This window comes from Arthrobotrys flagrans (genome assembly GCF_004000055.1).
Source record: "Arthrobotrys flagrans strain CBS H-5679 chromosome Unknown unitig_0, whole genome shotgun sequence".
Taxonomy (NCBI): domain Eukaryota; kingdom Fungi; phylum Ascomycota; class Orbiliomycetes; order Orbiliales; family Orbiliaceae; genus Arthrobotrys; species Arthrobotrys flagrans.
Window position 1 is genome coordinate 7,102,864 of NW_027137550.1, and position 19,649 is coordinate 7,122,512.

The window sequence follows — 19,649 nt, forward strand, 5'->3', positions numbered from 1 at the left end:
TCTCAAAACGACTCACTTCCAATATGGGTTCCGGCTCTTGCCCTGTCCAAAAGGGAAATTTCGAGGTTGATCCAATCCCCAACGACTCGATAAATATATAAATATATAGTATTAAACCTGAACTCATCGACCCAATCCCAATTGCAACCATCGACACGAGATGGAGAACCGCAATTCCCCAAGATCAGACCATGACACCGACTCTCTCGATCGCCTTGTTGCGATCCTACGGAACCACAATCACCCAATTGTCCTCACAGAGGTCAGCGCGGTTCGATATATGGGTGTACGCGTCCCACCCTCGGATATATACCTCCTAATCAAAGATTCGCAATTTGGTTCCATTTTAGCTGATATTCAAGTCTCGGAATTATTCGAGAAGGTCGACCAAGATCCCGGTGCCCGTCTCAGAGATGAATATGTACAGAATTCCGTGCCGCTTCCTTAGCAAAACTTCCCACAATTAGGACCCAGATTCCGTAAATCTATGGAGCGAAAGCGTTTATATGCTCAAGATTGATGATGCCGAGCTAACACAAGTGGAGGGAATTACCGTTCTCAATCCACACGTCTTCGACGAAAGATTCACTCGGACTCCTGAAACCGAAGAGCTCTCCCCGGAGAAACTCCGGTCCCATGGCTGCTCAACAGTATCGAAGTTCTCTTTTGGAGATGCGCAAGTCTTCATACCATCCATCCCAGCGTTGTGTAAAGCTCTACTCAATCAAGAGGCATATCGTTGCAAGAACTACAAATCGAAAATCAGCCGTCCCATATACCAATTATAGAACTTCATTCGATATCTTTACTTTGACAAACCTACCCAACGTGATATCATTCTTCCTCTCCTAGGGCCTCAGAGTCACGTTATGGAAGAGCTCATAAGGGATTACAAGCGAAAACCTCGTACTATTGTTGAGCGGGGCCCTAACGGCGAGTTCATCTTCAGCAAAGGATGAAAACTTTATGCATGTAACGGTGTTATTGTCCTTTGCTGTGTATGCTAGGGAACATATCTAGCTTTTCCTTATTTAATGGCAGGCATAGAGTCGAGATCATGCTCAGAGATAATCGTTCAATTTGTTTCCACAGCTTTCTCTTTTTTAGGAAAAAAAAAAAAAAAAAAGCATATAAACAAAGAAATAAATAATAATTAAAAATTAAAATTTCAAACACGATGAGATTACTTTAATTATAGGCTTCAGGAACCTAAATTTGTGAACTGGTCCTATATTAGCCTACCTACAGATACACAAAATTAGATAATTGATCCTGTCGTAGATTGTTAATTGATCGGCCAAAGTCTGTACATCAAGGCAAAGTTTTCAACAATTAATATTGCGTACCGGGGCTTCAGTAAATTTTTGACCAATTTATATCAAGACTTCCCAAGTTCCCCGAAGTATTGTACATATGACAAGCTAGAGTTTCTTGATGCTTGTACAATGGAATAAAGTTTCTTGACAACTATATATACGCATGACAAAGCTCCAAGATTAACTTTCTTGACAGATCTCCTGCTATCCAAGCTGCCTTGGACACGCGGGGGCGAAGATCCATTCGTCGGATGATCATGATACCGTAGATACGAGCTATTTAGTTATATATAGATAGCAATGTAGTATGTAGGCAGCTTGAGTTTGATATACGACACCTTTCGAGCTCAGAAATAATTATTGGTCCTCCAACATCGAAATCACTCTCAATTAATTCCTCACTCAAGATTCGGATATATTCTAGTATATCAATCCACTCGTCTTTCAAATCTGCTACTTAAAGACCGAAGCGCCATGTCGAATCTCAATTCAAAACAATGGAAACAAGCGCTAATAGCAGCATATAAAGCTGTCACAAGCTTCATCGACGATGGTAACAAAAGGGACCTCGTATTAGTCGGTGGAGCCGCCTCGAGACTAACTGATGTGCACAAGTACAAGGTTATGAGAAGTAGCTACGTTAGACAGAGATGATTATAACACGTCCCCAATCATAGATATGGACTAGACGGAACTTGAATGTTTCTGACAAATTTTTTTATGGATATGAATAATCAAATATCTTCTCAAAATTTTGGATAATATTCTGAATGACGATATCTACAAGCTTTTGACAGGCTTCATGCGAATCGGCATTCTCCTCGCTAAATTAGCTGTAGCATTAAGACCATTTGACATCTTAGCATGCATCGATTTTACAAAACTCCACTTGAAGTTGCGAGCTCCAGTAAGGCTCGGGCAAACTCGAATACTCAACTCGAAAGGCTGCTGGCATGCCTTGCTCAATTGCAACTGCCGACATCTACTGATCAATAATCTCGTTGATTCAAACCCTTAGTCAAGGTAGTTGAAGCATTGTTCAAGTCAATTGCATCTGTCAGCCAGCTGGCACCAGTATGCTTACGTAAAGATTGCCACAAACGTTTAAAGCGTTCGAATACCACGGCATCTAGATATCTAAACGGTGCCTCGACGGTCGAGAGAAACCACGCAGCTAGCATATGAACGTAGGTGGATGCTATCACAGATAACATGTAAGCAAGCATATGTACGGACCTCGAACGTTCTTAAGATGCTACTATAACGTTTAGCGAAATTTAGTTTGTATCTGCGCGGAGCTAGATTCGTCTCTTGATTCCTATTCAGGACCCAGGCTTGATTGTCCTGTCTATCCGTTGCCACAAACATCGAAATGCATTTGCATGCAGGAAAAGATCCTTGACACTGCGATGCAGTACTCGGCGTCCGGCGAGATGATCTGATACTGATGCTACTCCATATACTATCGGTTACAAGTCCGGTCCCGAAGCCGACGGGTCTACCGACATAATCCCGTTGGAACCCTCCGTTCTCCATTTTTGCATGTTATCCCGAGTAGCTCGGGTTTAAGATGCTATAGTTCCTTGTAGATTTTTTGGAATTTCATTACAAGATATTGGGCGCAATTAGCGAGAGTTGGGGGGCGAACTGCATGTCATCCGAATTAACGTTATACTGGGAGGCGATAATATTGATGTGTTGAACTCGCTGAGATTTTCGACCTGTAGATATGATACTCCGTATACCTACTAAGACTTAGCACCTATCTAAGTCTCTACTGCGCCCTCGGGCTGAAGTTTCTCATCGCGCTATAACCCGTCAGACCATAAATTTGCTATCATATGGATCGCGACATGGGGCAAGCCAAATTGCGACTCGAGGCTATAAGGTAGCTGCGCAGCCCAATCTCTAATCTATTAATTGTTCGCCTTCCCTGCAAACCCTCAGTTAATCTATTACTGTTATTATAAACTTCGGCCTTTAAGCCTCATAATATAAACTGCATATGCGAGAGTCTCACATGAAGTTAGAGATCGATTCGCGATCGCAAAAAGCGAATAAGCTTATACCGTGAGTGTTGGAATTCGAGCTTCGGGTCCATGTCGCCGATCATTATCATTGAAGTCAATCGCTCATTACCATATGCACATTTAATCTGTTACATCCCTGCCACATGTGTAACAGACGACGTCGACTCATAATCCTTTGTCTGTCGCGAGAGGCTGTGATGTTGGTAACGTTCGACGAGAAAAAGAGGCGCAGCCAGTCGGTCGTCAACAGCACCTCAATCGCGACTTGTTCAACCCGATTGTTGGTACAACCTTTCCTGGCCTGGGTGGGCTTTTCGTACCCCTGCATATTCTGTCTTTTTACTTGCACCCTAACGCAGGGCCCGGTAGAACTTGCCTGACTGATAATCCAATTCAGCAATGCCGCGGGCCGGATCACGGTCTCTAAAACATAGCCACAGAAAAAGATTGACGATGCGACTAGGCATCGCTGGTGTGAAAGATGCTAGAGGCCGATTTTTGAGGTGAGCGAATGCGAACGAAAATTGTATCTGAAGTTCACGAAAATAAGGGGTTCTACGTGTACAAGTCGGGGATCATGAGGGTCCACTTCTCGCTTTCTTTTCTCTGTTCATCCTCTGGTCAATTCGGCCTCGTTCCTCATCTCATCGCGTGATTTTTCTTCTATAGCTGTGGAGAACTTTTGAGGCGATGCTCCTATTGGCTCTGTTAGTGAGAATTTATTGAACCTATCCGAACTAAGAGCTAGGGAGCTATGCTAGCTGTCGGCTAACTTGTGCCTTTGAGCTTCAATAGGAGAGATGGCAGGTCAGATTTCCCTTGCTCCCCTGAATGCATCGAATGCACAAGTCAACGAGTCGGGGGTAACAAGGGATGCATTTTGGTGGAGATCCACTTATGCGGCATCGTGGATAGCTCTTCGGATCGAGCTTAGGCTTCTATTCGCTAAGAGAGCAATGGCAGCTGCGAAAATGGGGAAAGCTGGAGATATGCTTGGCTTCGTCTATAGACGTTTAGCTCTAACTAGACGGAACGGGGGCGCTTTCGTCCGAAGATTCCTTATTGCCTCCGTATTGAAGTAATACTTTGGTCCCATGAGGCATAATACCCCAGTTGCTCGTCTGGGGTCTGTTTGAACTTAAGATCATGTTGGAAATCGTATCCAGGCTCCAGGTTGGGGTTATAGATGAACAGCACGGCGATGCGTATGGATTTGTGATAGTGGCAAGATTTTCCATGGATCCGGAGAGTCTTTTTCTCTGAGTCGATGTGAAGCTGCAGTAGACATCTTACGTCTGCACTATGTGCGTCGGACCGTCTCTGCTGGCTGGCTGGCAGAAGAAAAACCCTGACCGGGATGCCGATTCTGGCAGCTCGAGGCCGAGAACCTCTCAACTCATGCATCTACAAGAATTTTTCCACTCAGGTATACTAGACATGAAGGTGATGGAAAGCTCTGATTGGGTAGAAGTTGTGCTAACGGGCTGGCTGGGCATCGAAGCTCTCTGCTGTGTAGTCTTAGACAGCTCCCCACTCTTACGAAAATCTACTCTGCCTGTTCTCAAGGTATCAGATCAGATCCACCGTTCCTAGCCCTTTCTTAGCGTTTGTCTCTTCACATCTATTTCGTGCATGCAGACTGCAGCTGCCTTGCACATTAGCTACGGATATGTGGGTGAAAGAGATATTTGTGTGTGAATTGGGTGGTGTGGGATTTAAAAAATGTCAGTGCGACGGGACTAAAAGAGAGATCGGTAGGCCTCTTAGCGGCTCCAGAAGAGAAACTCGATCACTTAAGCTTATGCAGGGTTTGGATGGAAATTCGGAAGCTCTTGTTGATCGAATCCCATAAAGAGCTTCTTGAGCTTCCCCAAGCCAGAACTCTTTCCTATCTGAGAGCTTGAGAGAGTGATTGGATTCTATAGCTTCTTTCAAGGCTTTCTGCTCCTCCCTATTTTTCGAGCTCTCTTCATTGCATCTTCACCCTTCTTCCGCCCGTTCCCGTTCATGGACTTCCTACCGATTTGAACGTCTCTTTTCTCTTCTTTGATCTTGATATTTTTTGGTTCCTGAAAATCCCGACAAACTCTAACCTTTTGCTGTGCATTCAGGGGAAGCAGAAACCGAAACATCAGAAATAGAGAAGGCTGCACGGGACTCTTTTATAATCATTCAGATTCAATTGGTTTTCCCTTCTATATTAATTCCTCTTTTTCATTGAATTTGAATATATCCCCACCAAGCGCAACCTCCCGTTTGCTTGCTGCTTGCGTGTTTCATACATACAGACTTTTTAATACAAACAATCCGCTGCTGGGCCATCGATAATATCTCACCAAGGTTTGTGTTCGCTCGGCTGTTACGACAGGGCTGGTCTGAAGGAAGACGCAACAATTGACGACGACTTTCTTGCTACGGACGGGACAGCTGCACACAAAAGGCCAAACAATCCCGCAAGGCCCGTATCTTCTCTAAACCGAATCCGATTATCTACCAGATCCTCGATATTTGTGGGATTTGGTTTTTTTTTTTTTTTTGTGTAGCGGGTGCTGTTTGTTTTCCTGTTTTCACTTCTGCCTTGAAATAACGCCCCCAAAGGCGTGGGACCATATCGGTCGCCGTTCGATTTGTGAAGCCTAGTTCCACCCCGCACTCACACCTTTTGCGCCAATTTTCTTCCATTTCTACGGCTACGGCATCTCCGATATCTAATACCTATTCTCTCTTGCTTTCTTTCTTTCAAACTCAATAACATCCCTTTGACCGCATTTTGAATTGTCACTTCAAAATCACTCGACAACGTTTATTATTTCACTTCAGTCGGCGGTTACTTGAACAGTAAAAACGATAGAACCTCGTTACGATTAGCGATAAAAGACGACAAATCTATCAGGGTTCAACGTGCAGGATCTGGGTTCCAACTGTTTATTTTTTCTTGTTCGCGGGCGCCTACTGAGCCTCAGCTATACTTCAATCTTTCCCAACATCGAAAACCAAGATTTTTAGGAGGCCGACAGACAATAACAACCGCCCGGAAGTCAGCGGTAAATCCAACAACAGCAGCAAAACGACACGAAATTTCTAATTTGTTTTCAAAAAGTAAAATATTTCAAGAAATTTATTTAAGGAAACCCCAATCGGTTCGAGCTTCCACTACACCCTCCCCAAAAATTTAAAAATCCCTTTTGGCAATATTCCCAGATATCCGGTTATTCAGTTTTGGGAATCGCGAGGGTTTCAATAATATATCCGCTATTAAGCATATATTCCCTCTTCCAGCAAGATCCTAGTCGAAAGGTACTCTGTAGACGGCTACCCGTAGCTTCGACGACGTCCCCGGATCTAACACGGATTTGGAATACCATTAAACTGGGGTGAGATCTAAGCTATCATTGGCTAGACGTTTGATCGGTGTCTTCGGTACCTATCAACATATTTGTGCGATTTTACACAAAAGCAGCAAATCGAGTCAGCTCGTCGAATCAAATCAAAAGATCAGGTTAGTACCCCAAATCTTTAATAGATCACACCTTGTTACTATTATTGTTTCCTGCATCCACCAAAAAGTTGGTTCCTGAGTTATATGCAAACATTCCTACATGTCAACAATATTGAACGGAGAGTCTGCTTCCGTCAATATTTACTTCTTCAAAAGGACATACTCTTCGATGCTGTACAAAAACCCTTGCACTTCGTCTGTTCTTGAGAAGAAAAAACTTCATTCCTAGCATTCCTCTGGAGGCTTTTTCCACCCCTCGCTTGACTTCACTTCGTTTCGTTTTACCCATTCGACATTCGTCATAGTGTCGTTTTTTCCCCCTCTTTTAACCCTCAAACCGCCCCGCTTTTAAATCATCTGGTCTCGCCTGTTCCCTTTTCTGTCTTCGGAATGAGGGGGGAAGGCACCTTTATGAAACCCAACCTGATTTGACCATCCCGCCTTTCGCCTTTATCACAATCAGTAGAGTGGAAAAGAGCAAAGAACACACATAGCCCATATGATTGTGTATCTCCACTGACGAAAAAAAGGACGAGGCCCGTCTATCTGGGTCCCCTAGCGCCTGCTCAGGTTGCCTGGTCTAATCAGATGACATATCCGGCGTCATCTGCATCCTTTTTTTGTTTTGTTCTTTCCCGCATCTCATCTGCTCCATCCTTCCCGTTTCGACGTTTGCAGACACAAACATAAAATAAACGTACATCCCTATACCAGGCCAGCCAGTATTGCAGGCTTTTTTTGGGGGGTCAGTTTAATTCTATTGTTGAATAAACGTACAATGTACGCATGTTTCATTTCGATCGTTTAGGGCGTACTCCGTACGGGATGATAAAACGTCCTATCCGTCCGTTTCATCGACGATTTACTTTCCCCATTTCCCTTTACCAAGGTTCCCTTTAACGCCCTGTCGCCGACATCTTGCAGTGTTTTATGCATATACTATGTCTGTGTAAAAGAAGAAAGCAGCGGGACTGTAACTGATCGCATTCGTATGCAGCTAAAAGGGTTAGGTCTTTTTTTCAACTACGACCATTGCATTACATCCAACCGACAACCTCTAAATAAGACCGCTCTGCTTCGGTGATCGCGGGTTGGGAACGTAACAGTAACCGTGCTTCGGTACATACCATTCCAGGTCTCTTAACCAAAAGGGGGGCAAAAAGGACCGCAGGGCTATTTTGGGGACCAAAGTCGCAAGTCCCAGCCAGCTGCTGCGGTTCAACATCCAACGCCTGTGTTGCCCAGCCAGCCTCGCCCCACCGAAAACAACGTTAGCCTTGAAAGAGGACATCCATCCTTCCCTTCGGGCTACGGGGAGATAATACTAATACTTCATACTTCAAGGTTGAAGAGAGAGGGAAAAAAAAAAAAAAGGGAAGACCAAAAAGGTCGAAGGGGAAGATAATATCTAAGGCTTCAAAAGTCTTTTCATAGTTATCCCTTCCTGCATCCTTTTCCCCCTCTCTTTTAGAAGTCATATAGTATTCACACATGACAAGGCCCCTACCACATGGCTACAGCCGTCCAGTACTCGCCCCCTTCGCATCCTTATACCACATACCGTCACCACTCCACATTCTCAACGTCAACAGCCTCGTCATCCTCCCACAGTATAGTTCCCCGCACATCAACACTTCAAAAACACTCATCGTCATATCGGACGATAAGTAGTGGTGGAGGCGGCGCGGGGATGGCGAGTTATTCGTCATATTCTTCATCCACCACAGGCGGACCTGGTGCGACCGGGCCAGCCCGTCCTAGATCTTCTTACGAAAAAGAGCAAACCCAACATTTACATGGAAAACTGCACAAACGGTCGATATCGAAAGAAACATCTATATCTGTTCCTTCGCCTACGCAAGAGGAATTCTTCCCGCTAGATCCTTCGCATCATAAAAAGGGAATTATAAAACCTTTGTCGTTACTTAAGAAAGTTTCGAGTTCGGGGGGTGGCAGTGGCAAATTGGATTTGGGAAAATCGGACGGTGGATCTGGTGGTGGTTATTATTCGTCTTCGTCGCCGTATATTGGGGGTAGGAATTCAGCAACTGATCTGTCGAGTTTCGTACCCACACATCGACAACAGCATAAACGTACCATTTCGGGAAACTCGGCAGGGTCGAACGCCAATTCACCGAATTACATTGGAAGACGGTATGCGCCGACACCGACGCAGTCCTATCCGAACTCTTTAGGTGGAGATTCGGAAAGCGGGGACGACGATGACGATGAGGACAATTACAGTGAGCAGAGATTTGGGAGGAAGAGGGTTGTTGGAGGTGGGCAGATTGGACAATTGAGGATTGTCACCAGCTCGACGGGGTTGCCATTGGCGCTGCCGCCGAGGATTCCGATCTCAGAGAGTGCGCCAATATCACCAGTTACACCGCTGGGGAGGACGCAGACTGTCGATTCGCTTGATGCGAGAAAGAGAAATGACTCCTTCGACAGACGGAAAGAGTCAATTGACCGAAAACGAAAGATTGTTGGCGGCAGGAATTCAAGCGAGGAATATGTAGAGAGTATGAAGAAGGCTAGAGAAAAGTTTGAAGAACAGGAGAGAAAGAAGGAGGAGAGAGAGGAGAAGAAGGCCAGGAAATCCATCAGCAAGGAGGAGAGCCGGAGGCGCTCGATTAGCAAAGAAGAATCGAGGAGACCGTCGAACGATGGAACAGTCGGCTCGAACCCACAAGGGAAATCATCGAGATGGTTCGCAACCAGACACTCGACTCCAGATCTAGGAACGACAAACGAAAAGACAATTGGAATTCCATACACTGGAGCGAATAAGACTGCGGCAACAAGTCTACGAAACATTCCCATGCGCGCGGCTGAGGAAGGACGGAGATCTAGAAGTGAAAAGAGAGGTCATGTTGGCGGAGGTGCTTCTCCACGAGGATTCAAGAACCAGTGGCAGGGGTTTGTCATGTGGGTTCAGATCGGATTCGTGAGGATGGGTCGAAAGGTTCGCAGACTCTTTACAAAGAATACTTAAGAGCGTATGCCAATGACCGATTGTGCGTCTTACCAGCTTTAAATCCTGGACCCATCCGATATCGAACATCACCCCTATATCACCGCTCCTCGAGATCTTACAATTTCGATTTCTCTACATTCACTTATACCGTCGCCGCACTCTCGCTTCGATCCCTCATCACTCTTTCACGCACGGCCGAAACTTTACGACCAACCCCATGACCTCTACGAATTAACGCAAATATCGATTGCACAAAGCCTAAGGTTTTATCTTTTTTATCTTTTATTATAGCATTGTTTTCATCATTTTTACTGGATTACAGGGAATATACGTTATCATTGGGTGCAGGTGTTTTTGAAAGTTCATCATCTATATTACTATAGCTATGGGAAACCCGGCGTTATATTTTTTTTCTCTCTCTTTCTTTTTATATCTCGTCGAATAAACCCCGAGATCGATCATATCACAATTTGCACAAACAGACTGTTATCAATACGCTTTTTGGACTCTTTTTTTTTTTTTTTGACATCTGTCTGGACTCACGGATGATGTTTTATCCTTGGAGTTATCTGTCTTACTATTTCTTATCTGAAATTTGCGCGGGATCGATTCTGAACGACATCGACGAGATGCCTCGGTCACCCTTTTGCAGCCACCCCCTTTACTAGCGCTCGAGACCGCCAGCGCTTCCTTTTTTTGATCATTCTATCTCTTTTTCTTGTCCATCTTTTTTTTCTCACTTGCATCAAAAACTTTTTGGGAGGGAAATTTCTTGTTTTTATATATACATTTGGAAGTGCGGGGTTTCTTGTGCATACTTACAACTTGCTGTTTTTACAACAGTTAGATTTTCTACTTCTGGACTCTCAAAATCAAAATCTTTTTCTTCTTCTTCTTCTATCCTTGGGAGGGGTTAACTTGCATTTTTTTGTCTTCAGTGTTCAGAGTATTCTATACATTTTTTGGAAAGCCCGAATCGAACGATATACTTTTGTTCTTTTTTCCTCAAGGGGGGTTTGGTTCATGAAAAAAAAAAGTGTGTGTGTGTGTGTGTGTGTGTGTGTGTGTGTGAATCGAATCGTGCTCCTGTCATTCGATGTTCATGTTGATATGATGATTTTTGTTCTTTTTTCGAGTTCTATGGTTGGTTATGATTGTTGATAGAGGTTTTGCTGATATCGTTTCGGGCGAGTATCGAGGTTACATATAGACGAACCCCCCTCCTATGTGATTGAATAGAATGCTAACCTGACAAAGCAGAAAGGAAGAAAAAATTAAAAAAAGAACAAAACAGAACAGAATAGCCGGCTCAAGGCACAAGACATGATAGGTCATTGGGCACTCTACCTCATCTTAGTTTTAATATATCGGCCTCCCATTTCTCCCAGTTGATTTTTCTTAAAGCTTTGCATTTCCGGGTGTTCCATTTGTCGGGATTTGCAAAACCTGGAATACCTTTGACACCTCTGATATTTGGGTGGGAATCTAGCCACTCCTCTGCCATTTGTTTGAAGTGGGTTTCTCCGGGGTACCAATCTGGTTCTAAATGCAGCGGGTTCCCGTCTTTGTCCTCATCCTTCTCGACACCCTTGTCTCTTTTTCTCTTATCGCCAACTCCATCCATCTGCTCAGGATTATCACATCGCCGCTTCAGTCTCGAGTAATTCTTGATCGCATTAACAGCAATCGCATGGGTTCTATACGGTAAGAACCCGATCTTCCTCGCCAGCGTCATATCCCTTTGCAATCTACTCAATCCTGCCATATCCATTTTCAAAGATATAAAAAAACTGGTAGTGAGAGTCGACGGAAGGAAATACATCGAATCGGCCGATGTAACAGGTTTTGCAAAGAACCTCTCCGCACCGACGGATTTGATGTGGAATAAAAATGCCACTTCGGGGTTCGCGGATATAATATCTGATGATGGACCGTCTGGGAAGGTACATGGAGATGGTGGTTCGTAGGAGACGGCAAGAGGATCTTCAGGGAATTCATCGATGGGCCCTAGGGCTTCCCAGTTTGTACCCAGAGGTTTGGGACCCTTGGGGGGTAGGAGGACTTGAGGTAGTGGAAGGAAAGCGGTAGTAGTTGACATGCTGGAGCAAGCAGAGCCGCTAGAGGAGGAGGGAGATCGGGACCAGGTGCTGTCGCTGCCACTGCTGATGGTGGTTGCGATCCCGGTCAGGTCGATGTCCACTTTTTCTTCCTCGGAGTTTTCAAGAAGTGGAGGATCCCTGTCTCTTCCCCAGAATCTATCACGAGCAGAAGAAGTGGTAGAAGGAGGAATTGGTGGGCGCGGAGCAGGAAAAGCCAGTTTTTGGCGTTTAAACGCAGGAAACAGAGGAGGAGGACGAGTGTCCTCGGATGTCAGATCGATGATCTCGATTGGCGGATTAGCACGGGGTGATGACGATGGTGATACTATAGCAACCTCGTAGACGTCGCGAGGTCGCTTGAGCGATTGGCGATGGACTTCGTAGGTAGGAGGTACCATCCGAACGGGTTGGTCAGGGAGGTACTTTAGAGAGGGAGAAGGGGGGAGGAGATAGACGGCTGCTGGGGGGATTGCGATGCCACGTTGTTTATTTGGTTTGTTATTGATGATGGTTGGTTGGTTGGTAGGTGAATGGTGAGACAGCAACGGCCATTTATATATTTTGTATAATAGCTTTGGGTTGCACAGAGACCCGGTTGATATTGAAGAGCATATTCCAACGTCGGTCTGACTCGGCTTGTGTTGTCTGTCCACGGTCATGTTCTTCACCATCTATTATCTCTTCTACCTAACCTTCTAAATATAAATACCTATACGGCTTGATTTAATATATATACCCTTTTATAAGTACTTAGGTAATTAAAGATATCTCGCGATACCTCTTCGGCTTCAATACTTTTTTTTATACAAAGAGCTCTACAAGTGCATGCGCATGGTCGGCCATGGGTGAATGGATTGTCGGTGGGTCCAATCCAATCCCAGGTCCCCATTCCTCGCTCTGCCTTGCATCGCACCATTTCTTCGAGCTCATCCCGGCCACAGCCCTCATTCGGCAGCTGCATCCCGCGCTCTTTAAACAGCTTCCCACCTACATAATAGCTAACAAACAAAAGTCCTGGGCGGCATTTCTGGTCGTCTGCGCATTTTCCTCCCTCCAAAAAAAGGGTCTCGGACTGGAAGAAGAAAAACCTGCTGCAGCCTTTTTCTTTTCGTGCGAAAAAGACAAGTATCCACCGACGGTTGTCGTTTTTTCGTTCCCAGTAACCTTATTAATGCCAGCGCATGCCGGCCAGGCGTGTCAGTGACTTCTGAGTTACAGTTCTGAGGGACTGGTCAGAAACATCAGACGAAATTCCACTTCTCAGCATATCTCATCGAATCATCTTTTATTCCTCATTTTATTTGTCGCAAGAGGCCGTTCCCCTCGTCCGCATCGCATTTTCCCATCGCTTCACATCTCATCGCGCGGGGTTGCTACAGGCACACACTTAGCTAGTACCTAAAGCTATACCAACGTATACCAATACCGACGTATCAAACTTCCCCCAGAGATTTCGAGACTACAAACTCACAACTCCGGCCCTCATTAATTACCACGCCCTCGAATACCACGACCACAATGCCACGGGCACGGGCGCCATCCGGCGCATCCACATCATCATCACATTCGTTATCGGAGCACGATCCAGTACGTGCGACCCTCCCCAAAAGCCTCACCCCGAGAACTGCCGCCATACCGAGTAGCTTCAGTAGTTATATCGCCCAGGTGCTAAAGACGGCTGACGGTTTGGTGATACAGCAAGAATTAGGCACGATGTACGATTATCTAGCAAAGATTATACTCCTCGGACCCAGCGGGTGTGGAAAGTACGTTATTTTTATTTATTTGTTTTTCTCTCTTTTCCTCTCAAACAAATTTAGATCTCCAGTTGGTATTATGATAATGCTGGTTCAGCGCTGTTGGCTAGCTAGGCGCCAGATATGACGTTTTTTTGTTTGATAGGAAAGTTCCAGCTAACGAATCCAATCGGCCGGGAATTATAGATCATGTTTGTTACATCGATTCGTTCGAGGCGAATGTTGGTATTCCTTTAACGCACGCTCATTGCGACATTACACCGCTAGGATAATATATACTCACAAAATTCGTCGCTATTTACAGGGAAAATCCTCTCCTCCCAAACAATCGGCGTTGAATTCTCCTCCAAGATTATAAAAGTCGGAACCGGCAGTCGGCGGAAACGTATAAAGCTCCAGGTAGCCCCTCCATACCCCCCCGCGCACACCCCTCACTAACCACCTATGTGCAATCCTCTAGCTCTGGGACACCGCCGGCCAAGAACGTTTCCGTTCCGTAACGCGAAGCTATTACCGTGGCGCCGCCGGCGCTCTCCTAATCTACGACATAACCCGACGTCACACCTTCACCTCCCTCCCCACCTTCCTCAGTGATGCTCGCGCCCTAGCTTCCGAAAATCTCACAGTCCTCCTAGTAGGCAACAAGTCCGACCTCTCCACCCCCTCGAATTCCCCACCTGGTACACCGACACAATCCGGGTTTACGACGGGAACATCCCCCCTCCCCACTAATATCACAAACCGACGGAATAATAATAACACCAATGGATTCGACACACCGACTTCCGGGGCTTCTACCAGATCTTCATATGTAGATTCTTCATCTGCTTCGTTTTCGTCGGATATTACTATCAACGGGAATGATCCCGGCAGTAACCCCTGGCGGGATTTTCATTCTACGAATTCCAAAAGGAGTACGGTGCATAGTAACACCGGGGAGACGGATGTAGCCCGGGAGGTTACGTATGATGAGGCGAGTAGATGGGCGGCTACGGTTGGGATTCCGGTGGCGATGGAGACTTCCGCGTTGAATGGAGAGAATGTGGACGAAGTGTTCGAAAGATTGGCGAGGGTGATTTTGACGAGGATTGAGCTGGGGGAGGTAGATCCCGATGATCCGAATAGTGGGGTTTCGTAAGTTTTATATATCTATTTTATAGAAAATATATTTTCGAGGCTCGAGAGGCTAATTATTTCGGGTGGGGATTAGGTATGGAGACGGTGGGGACTGGTCGATATCAGGTCCCTCGACGAGTTTGCTAGGGAATAGTATGAGGAAAAAGAAGGGCGGGGTGGCTAGTGGGCGGTTAGGAGGGTTGAGGGATTGGGAGGAGGTGTTTAGGATGGATCCCGGAAGGAATAATAAAAAGAGCTGCTGCGGATGATGATTATATCGGCGCTGCGGGGCATAAACAGGAGCTAATCAACGAAACTAAGCTCATCCAGCCTCGCTCGAGCTAGTTCTCTCTCTCTCTCTCTCTCTCTCTCTCTCTCTCTCTCTCTCTCTCTCTCTCTCTCTCTCTCTCTCTCTCTCTCTCTCTCTCTCTCTCTCTCTCTCTCTCTTTCTTTCTTTCTTTCTTTCCTCTTTCTTCTTTTGCCTTCGAAACACTGTTTTTGCTAAAGGAAGGGGTGTTTTTGTTGGATTTTTCTGCGGGGGAAGCACGAAGATATAGCCAGTAGCGATAGATTTCTTTTTTGTTTGTGCTTGAAGTTAGCGATATATGCCCTTTTTATTGCTGATGATGATTTTATGAGATATGGCTAGTAAAATATAATCTTTAATATACTGCACAGACATGAACATCATTCTACCATAATATATGTAGTTTGAAGTCTTCGAAGTTGCTTCAGAAGAACAGTTGAATATAAACTAAAAGGTAATAATAGTACACTCTCCCGTCTGATAGATCTATCCTACACTACTCTAATCTAGCTAACCAAGCTTTTGCGTCAAAAAGACTTTTGGAGATGCGGTTAAGCAGTATATCAAAAACTCGACAAAAAAACGCCCGAAGAAGAAGAACAAGTCAGATATGTAGAGATATATAACTGTACCCTGATTGTACCTTTCCCCGCCTTAAGCTTTGTTACCTTGCCAGATGGGTTTTAATTTCAAACCTCATCAATGATGACATCAAAGTCTCTAGCCGGTAAATCAGCATAGACATCTTTCGAAACATCTTGCATGGAGACATCCACATCTCCATCATGTGCATCTTCAAATTCGTCATCACTTCCATCGTCTCCTTCCTCATTATCTTCAATCAACCTAACCTCCGCCTCCCCTCCCACCGCTGTTTGCGCATTAGCAGAAGACTTCGGAACATCCAAAGCCTTCTGCCCCACGATCTCCATAAACCGTCCAAAGACATCCCCAACCGCGGCACTAGCGTATGCAGGCGCAGGGAATAACTTGGCCAGCATGTGGCTTCTGACCACTTTCTCATCCCCGTCCCCACCTTCTTCCCCTTCAACATCTTCCTCTTCAATCACTGCCTTCTCCAAGAAGGCATTGGCAAGCCCACCAACTCCGTCAATATCCTCAAGATATCCGTTATTGGCAGCTCCACCGGCTCCAGCTCCGGCACCTCCACTAACAACCCCACCACTACTCAAGAAGTACACATTCGCTGCGCCATCCAACCAGAAATACCCTTGCCCACCCTTCCCATTACTCGCAGCCTCTAGGGCCAACACCCCATTAACAGCCCTCTTCCTACTCACGACTCCAAACCCTTCAACCTCAAAGACACTAACCATACTAGCCGTATTTCCTGCCTTCGTCAGATCCCCAAGTCCCCGACCTTTCTTCTCCCCTTCACCAAACAATGGATAATTCACCGAGATAGCAAAGGTACCCTGTGCCTCACACCCAGCCAAATGGATGTTTGGTACAAAGTTATCGCTTCGTAGCTGGACTCCCTTCCCGACCAATGGTTTCAATTCACTGCTCCATTCCGCAACCCCGCTGACGAGATTCCAAATAACCACTCTCTCCGCCCCACCAATGACCAAATACCTTCCGACAAAAGTAACAGCGAATATTCTTCCCGTTTGTAAACTTCCAATCTCTTGTTTAACAGTCCCTTCCACGGGATCGATGATAGTAACAACTCCATCGTCCGCGTCAGCATAAGACACCGCAACCACGCTGCCATCGCCAGAGTATGCTATTCTTCCGTCTTGAATAACATTTGGTGAGCTTTTGAATAACTCCAGGTTCCTCCTGCAGTTCCATACTACCATATCATCTTTCTCGACTTTGACACTAGCTCGGGTTCGTGTTCTCTTCCCCCAGATTTTGACCGTCCCGTCTCCTCCAACGGAGGCGAACATGGCGCCTTTAGGCGAGCTGGTGAGGTCGGCTACATCCCCCGCACTTCCGTTATCCAACACTCCATGCGGACTTTCGATCATACTGACCAACTCCCAGCTTCCCTTCCCACTTGCGCTCCCTGTTGCTGCCGAGGAAGAAGAGGTAGAAGAAACACCACTCCATCTCCAAAACCTCAAAACAACCTCCTTAGCAACTCGATCTGTAAACCCTGGCTGCGGTGCTCCAGGATCCACAAAGTCTCTCGCGGGAGCCGCCCACTCGTCCACGCTAGCCAACCACTCTCCATCCCCAGAGATAGCCAAGAATCGTACATTAGGTTCTTTAACCTTCCCACCCTCCGGATTCACATTCTTCATGGACACCAACGTCCTTGTGATAGCTTGTCGCGCAACCCCTCTATCCTGGGCTAAATCAAAAGTCTGCAAATAAGGATACGAGCTTTCCCCCTTCTGACTCGCCGGCGCCGCCAACAAAATCTGCATATCATTCCATGGATGTTTCAATACCGGAATCCTCCAGCTAGCTGTCACATCTGTTTCAACTTTCCGTTGCTTCTTTGTGATTTTTCCACCTTTATCGTAGATTTTGCGGTATTCCTCGCGAAGGAAGACGCGGGATTGGATGCCGCTTATTGAGGCGGTGGGTTTGAGTTCCGTGGTTGAAATGGTGAGGATGCTGTTGTCGGCGAGGATTAGGGCGTAGGTTGAGCCGGTTGGGGAGAGGATAATGTTTTTGATTTCGGCGCCTAAGTTTGGAAGGGTTTGGCGGGAGGAGGTGGAGAGTTGCCAGAGAACGAGGACGGTTTCACGGCCCCCGGATATCAAGTAAGTGCCTGTTTTTTCAAAAGTATTAGCAAAATGTGAAATTTGATATAACGTAGTATGAATATAAAACGTTGGTGGTTTTACCATCTCTGGAGTATTTGATGCAACCAACGCCGGTTCTATGCCAGTGTAGTTTGGACTTTACGACCTTAGTAGACGAAGCCGAGTTGATGATATCGTGGTAGACGAAAATTTGACCGGTGTTATGGCCTACTGCGACATCACCCTGGATCGTACCTGCTCCGGATTTCTTGTGGCGGGTGATGGCATCGATGCTCAGGATTTTCCCCGGGGTGGAGATTTTTCTGATTCGCCATTCTGGAGCATTGGTTGCGGTGTCTGGTGTAACTTCAGTTGTGGTAGTGGTACGTTGACGGTTTCCGATGTAGAAGCAGTCGCCCGAGTCAACGGTAAAGGTGTTTGAGTCGAGGATGACAAGGTGACGGGGACGAGCTTCATCGATGCTTAGTATCAGACGAGAAGGTATCACCACTGGTTCCTCTGTTACAGAGGGGGTGGGGATAGTTAAGGCTCTGATTTCACGAGCTGTTTTCCGCGAGAAGTCACGAAGTGAGTGTTCATGGTATGTCCACAGGGTTGTTTCCTTTGGGTCCGGGGTAGACGGAAGGACGCGAAGGCCACACCAGGCGAGGTATTGACCTTGGTAGAGGTCTGTTTTCCAGTACCCTTCGATTGTACCTTCGGTGTAGTCCCAGAGGAGGAGGTCACCGTTGAAGAGGATTGTGTAGACTTGGGAAGGGTTGGCGGGGTCGAGGGTGTAATTTGCGATTGAGGAGTAGTTCCCGTCAGGCGCATAAGGGAATTGAGTCGGTGGAGGGCGAAGGTGCTGGAGAGTTCGGTATAAGAGAGAAGTTTTCGTGGAGAATATCTTGAGGGATGGGCCTTGGGCTAGGAGTATATATTTCTCGTCTGGGGAGAAGACGAGGTTGTTTGTGCTGTAGCGGCCACCGATTGGCTGGGAGACTTTCCATTCTCTAGCTTTCAGGGATTCCTTCTTTTCCCGTTTGAGACGGAGAGATGGTTTCTCTGTTGGTTTTAAGGGGTTTGATAGAGAGGTAGCAGTGATGGTGGTAGTCTCCTTATCGATGGCAGGAAGGACAGCATTTTCATCGTCGACAGGCTCTGAGACGGTGAGAGCGACGGCATTGGTGCTTTCCAAGGCCTTCTTCTTTCTCTGCCGTTCTTCGCGACGCTTAGCCTGCTTCGCATCAGGTGTCAAGTCGACGAATCGCTTGTCCTTCCGTTCCTTCGATGGTGTCGCAGGAGCTGCGACAGCGGTATTCTTGTTCTTCGCATCCCTGGTGGGAATTATGGATTCTACGTCTGCATTTTCAGCAGTACTGTCGTTCTTCTTCGATTTAGACTTTGAAGATTTTGGAAGGGACGGCGTTTCAGCGTCTTTGGCACGGATGGCAGGCTTTGCGCTCGAGGAAGACTTCTTGGATTTAGACTGAGAGTCGGATTTGGATGACGGTACAGGCTTCGAGCCATGCTTTTGGGATCTTGCTGAATCAGCCATTGCTACTGCGACCCTGGTATAGGGCGATGGGTAGCAAGGCGGTATATAAGATGGTAGTAATTCGAGGTTGTCGAGAACCGTCGATGATGTTGAAAAGAAGATGTTTTAAAAAGAAGTGGTTGTTGGATAATCTTTTTTTTTCTTCGTTTGCTCGCCAAAACTAATATTTTTTTATTTTTTATTTTTTATTTTTTTAGCTTTGGCGGCTTAAAACAGCTTTTTCTGCGACGCCCTTAACAATACGAATCCTCATCGCACCTCTCCTCAACC

General features: G+C 46.1%; 4 protein-coding genes across 4 annotated transcripts; 2 read left to right on the plus strand and 2 right to left on the minus strand.

The window, feature by feature from the left end:
* Positions 1-8,355: 8,355 nt before the first annotated feature.
* On the plus strand, positions 8,356-9,882 carry DFL_005098 (uncharacterized protein; the record flags this gene model as incomplete). Its single annotated transcript, XM_067634305.1, has 2 exons — positions 8,356-9,810; positions 9,877-9,882. 2 exons carry the CDS (start codon positions 8,356-8,358, stop codon positions 9,880-9,882), a joined length of 1,461 nt encoding a protein of 486 aa, XP_067492387.1.
* Positions 9,883-11,170: 1,288 nt separating this feature from the next.
* On the minus strand, positions 11,171-12,319 carry DFL_005099 (uncharacterized protein; the record flags this gene model as incomplete). The annotated part of the gene is made up of 1 exon (XM_067634306.1): positions 11,171-12,319. The coding sequence occupies one exon, from the start codon at positions 12,317-12,319 to the stop codon at positions 11,171-11,173; it is 1,149 nt and encodes a 382-aa protein (XP_067492388.1).
* Positions 12,320-13,439: 1,120 nt separating this feature from the next.
* On the plus strand, positions 13,440-15,063 carry DFL_005100 (uncharacterized protein; the record flags this gene model as incomplete). Its single annotated transcript, XM_067634309.1, has 6 exons — positions 13,440-13,508; positions 13,620-13,687; positions 13,865-13,899; positions 13,983-14,077; positions 14,139-14,812; positions 14,889-15,063. 6 exons carry the CDS (start codon positions 13,440-13,442, stop codon positions 15,061-15,063), a joined length of 1,116 nt encoding a protein of 371 aa, XP_067492389.1.
* Positions 15,064-15,790: 727 nt separating this feature from the next.
* DFL_005101 (uncharacterized protein) lies at positions 15,791-19,379 on the minus strand (the record flags this gene model as incomplete). The annotated part of the gene is made up of 2 exons (XM_067634310.1): positions 15,791-17,847; positions 17,924-19,379. The coding sequence occupies 2 exons, from the start codon at positions 19,377-19,379 to the stop codon at positions 15,791-15,793; spliced, it is 3,513 nt and encodes a 1,170-aa protein (XP_067492390.1).
* Between the last annotated feature and the right edge of the window lie 270 nt (positions 19,380-19,649).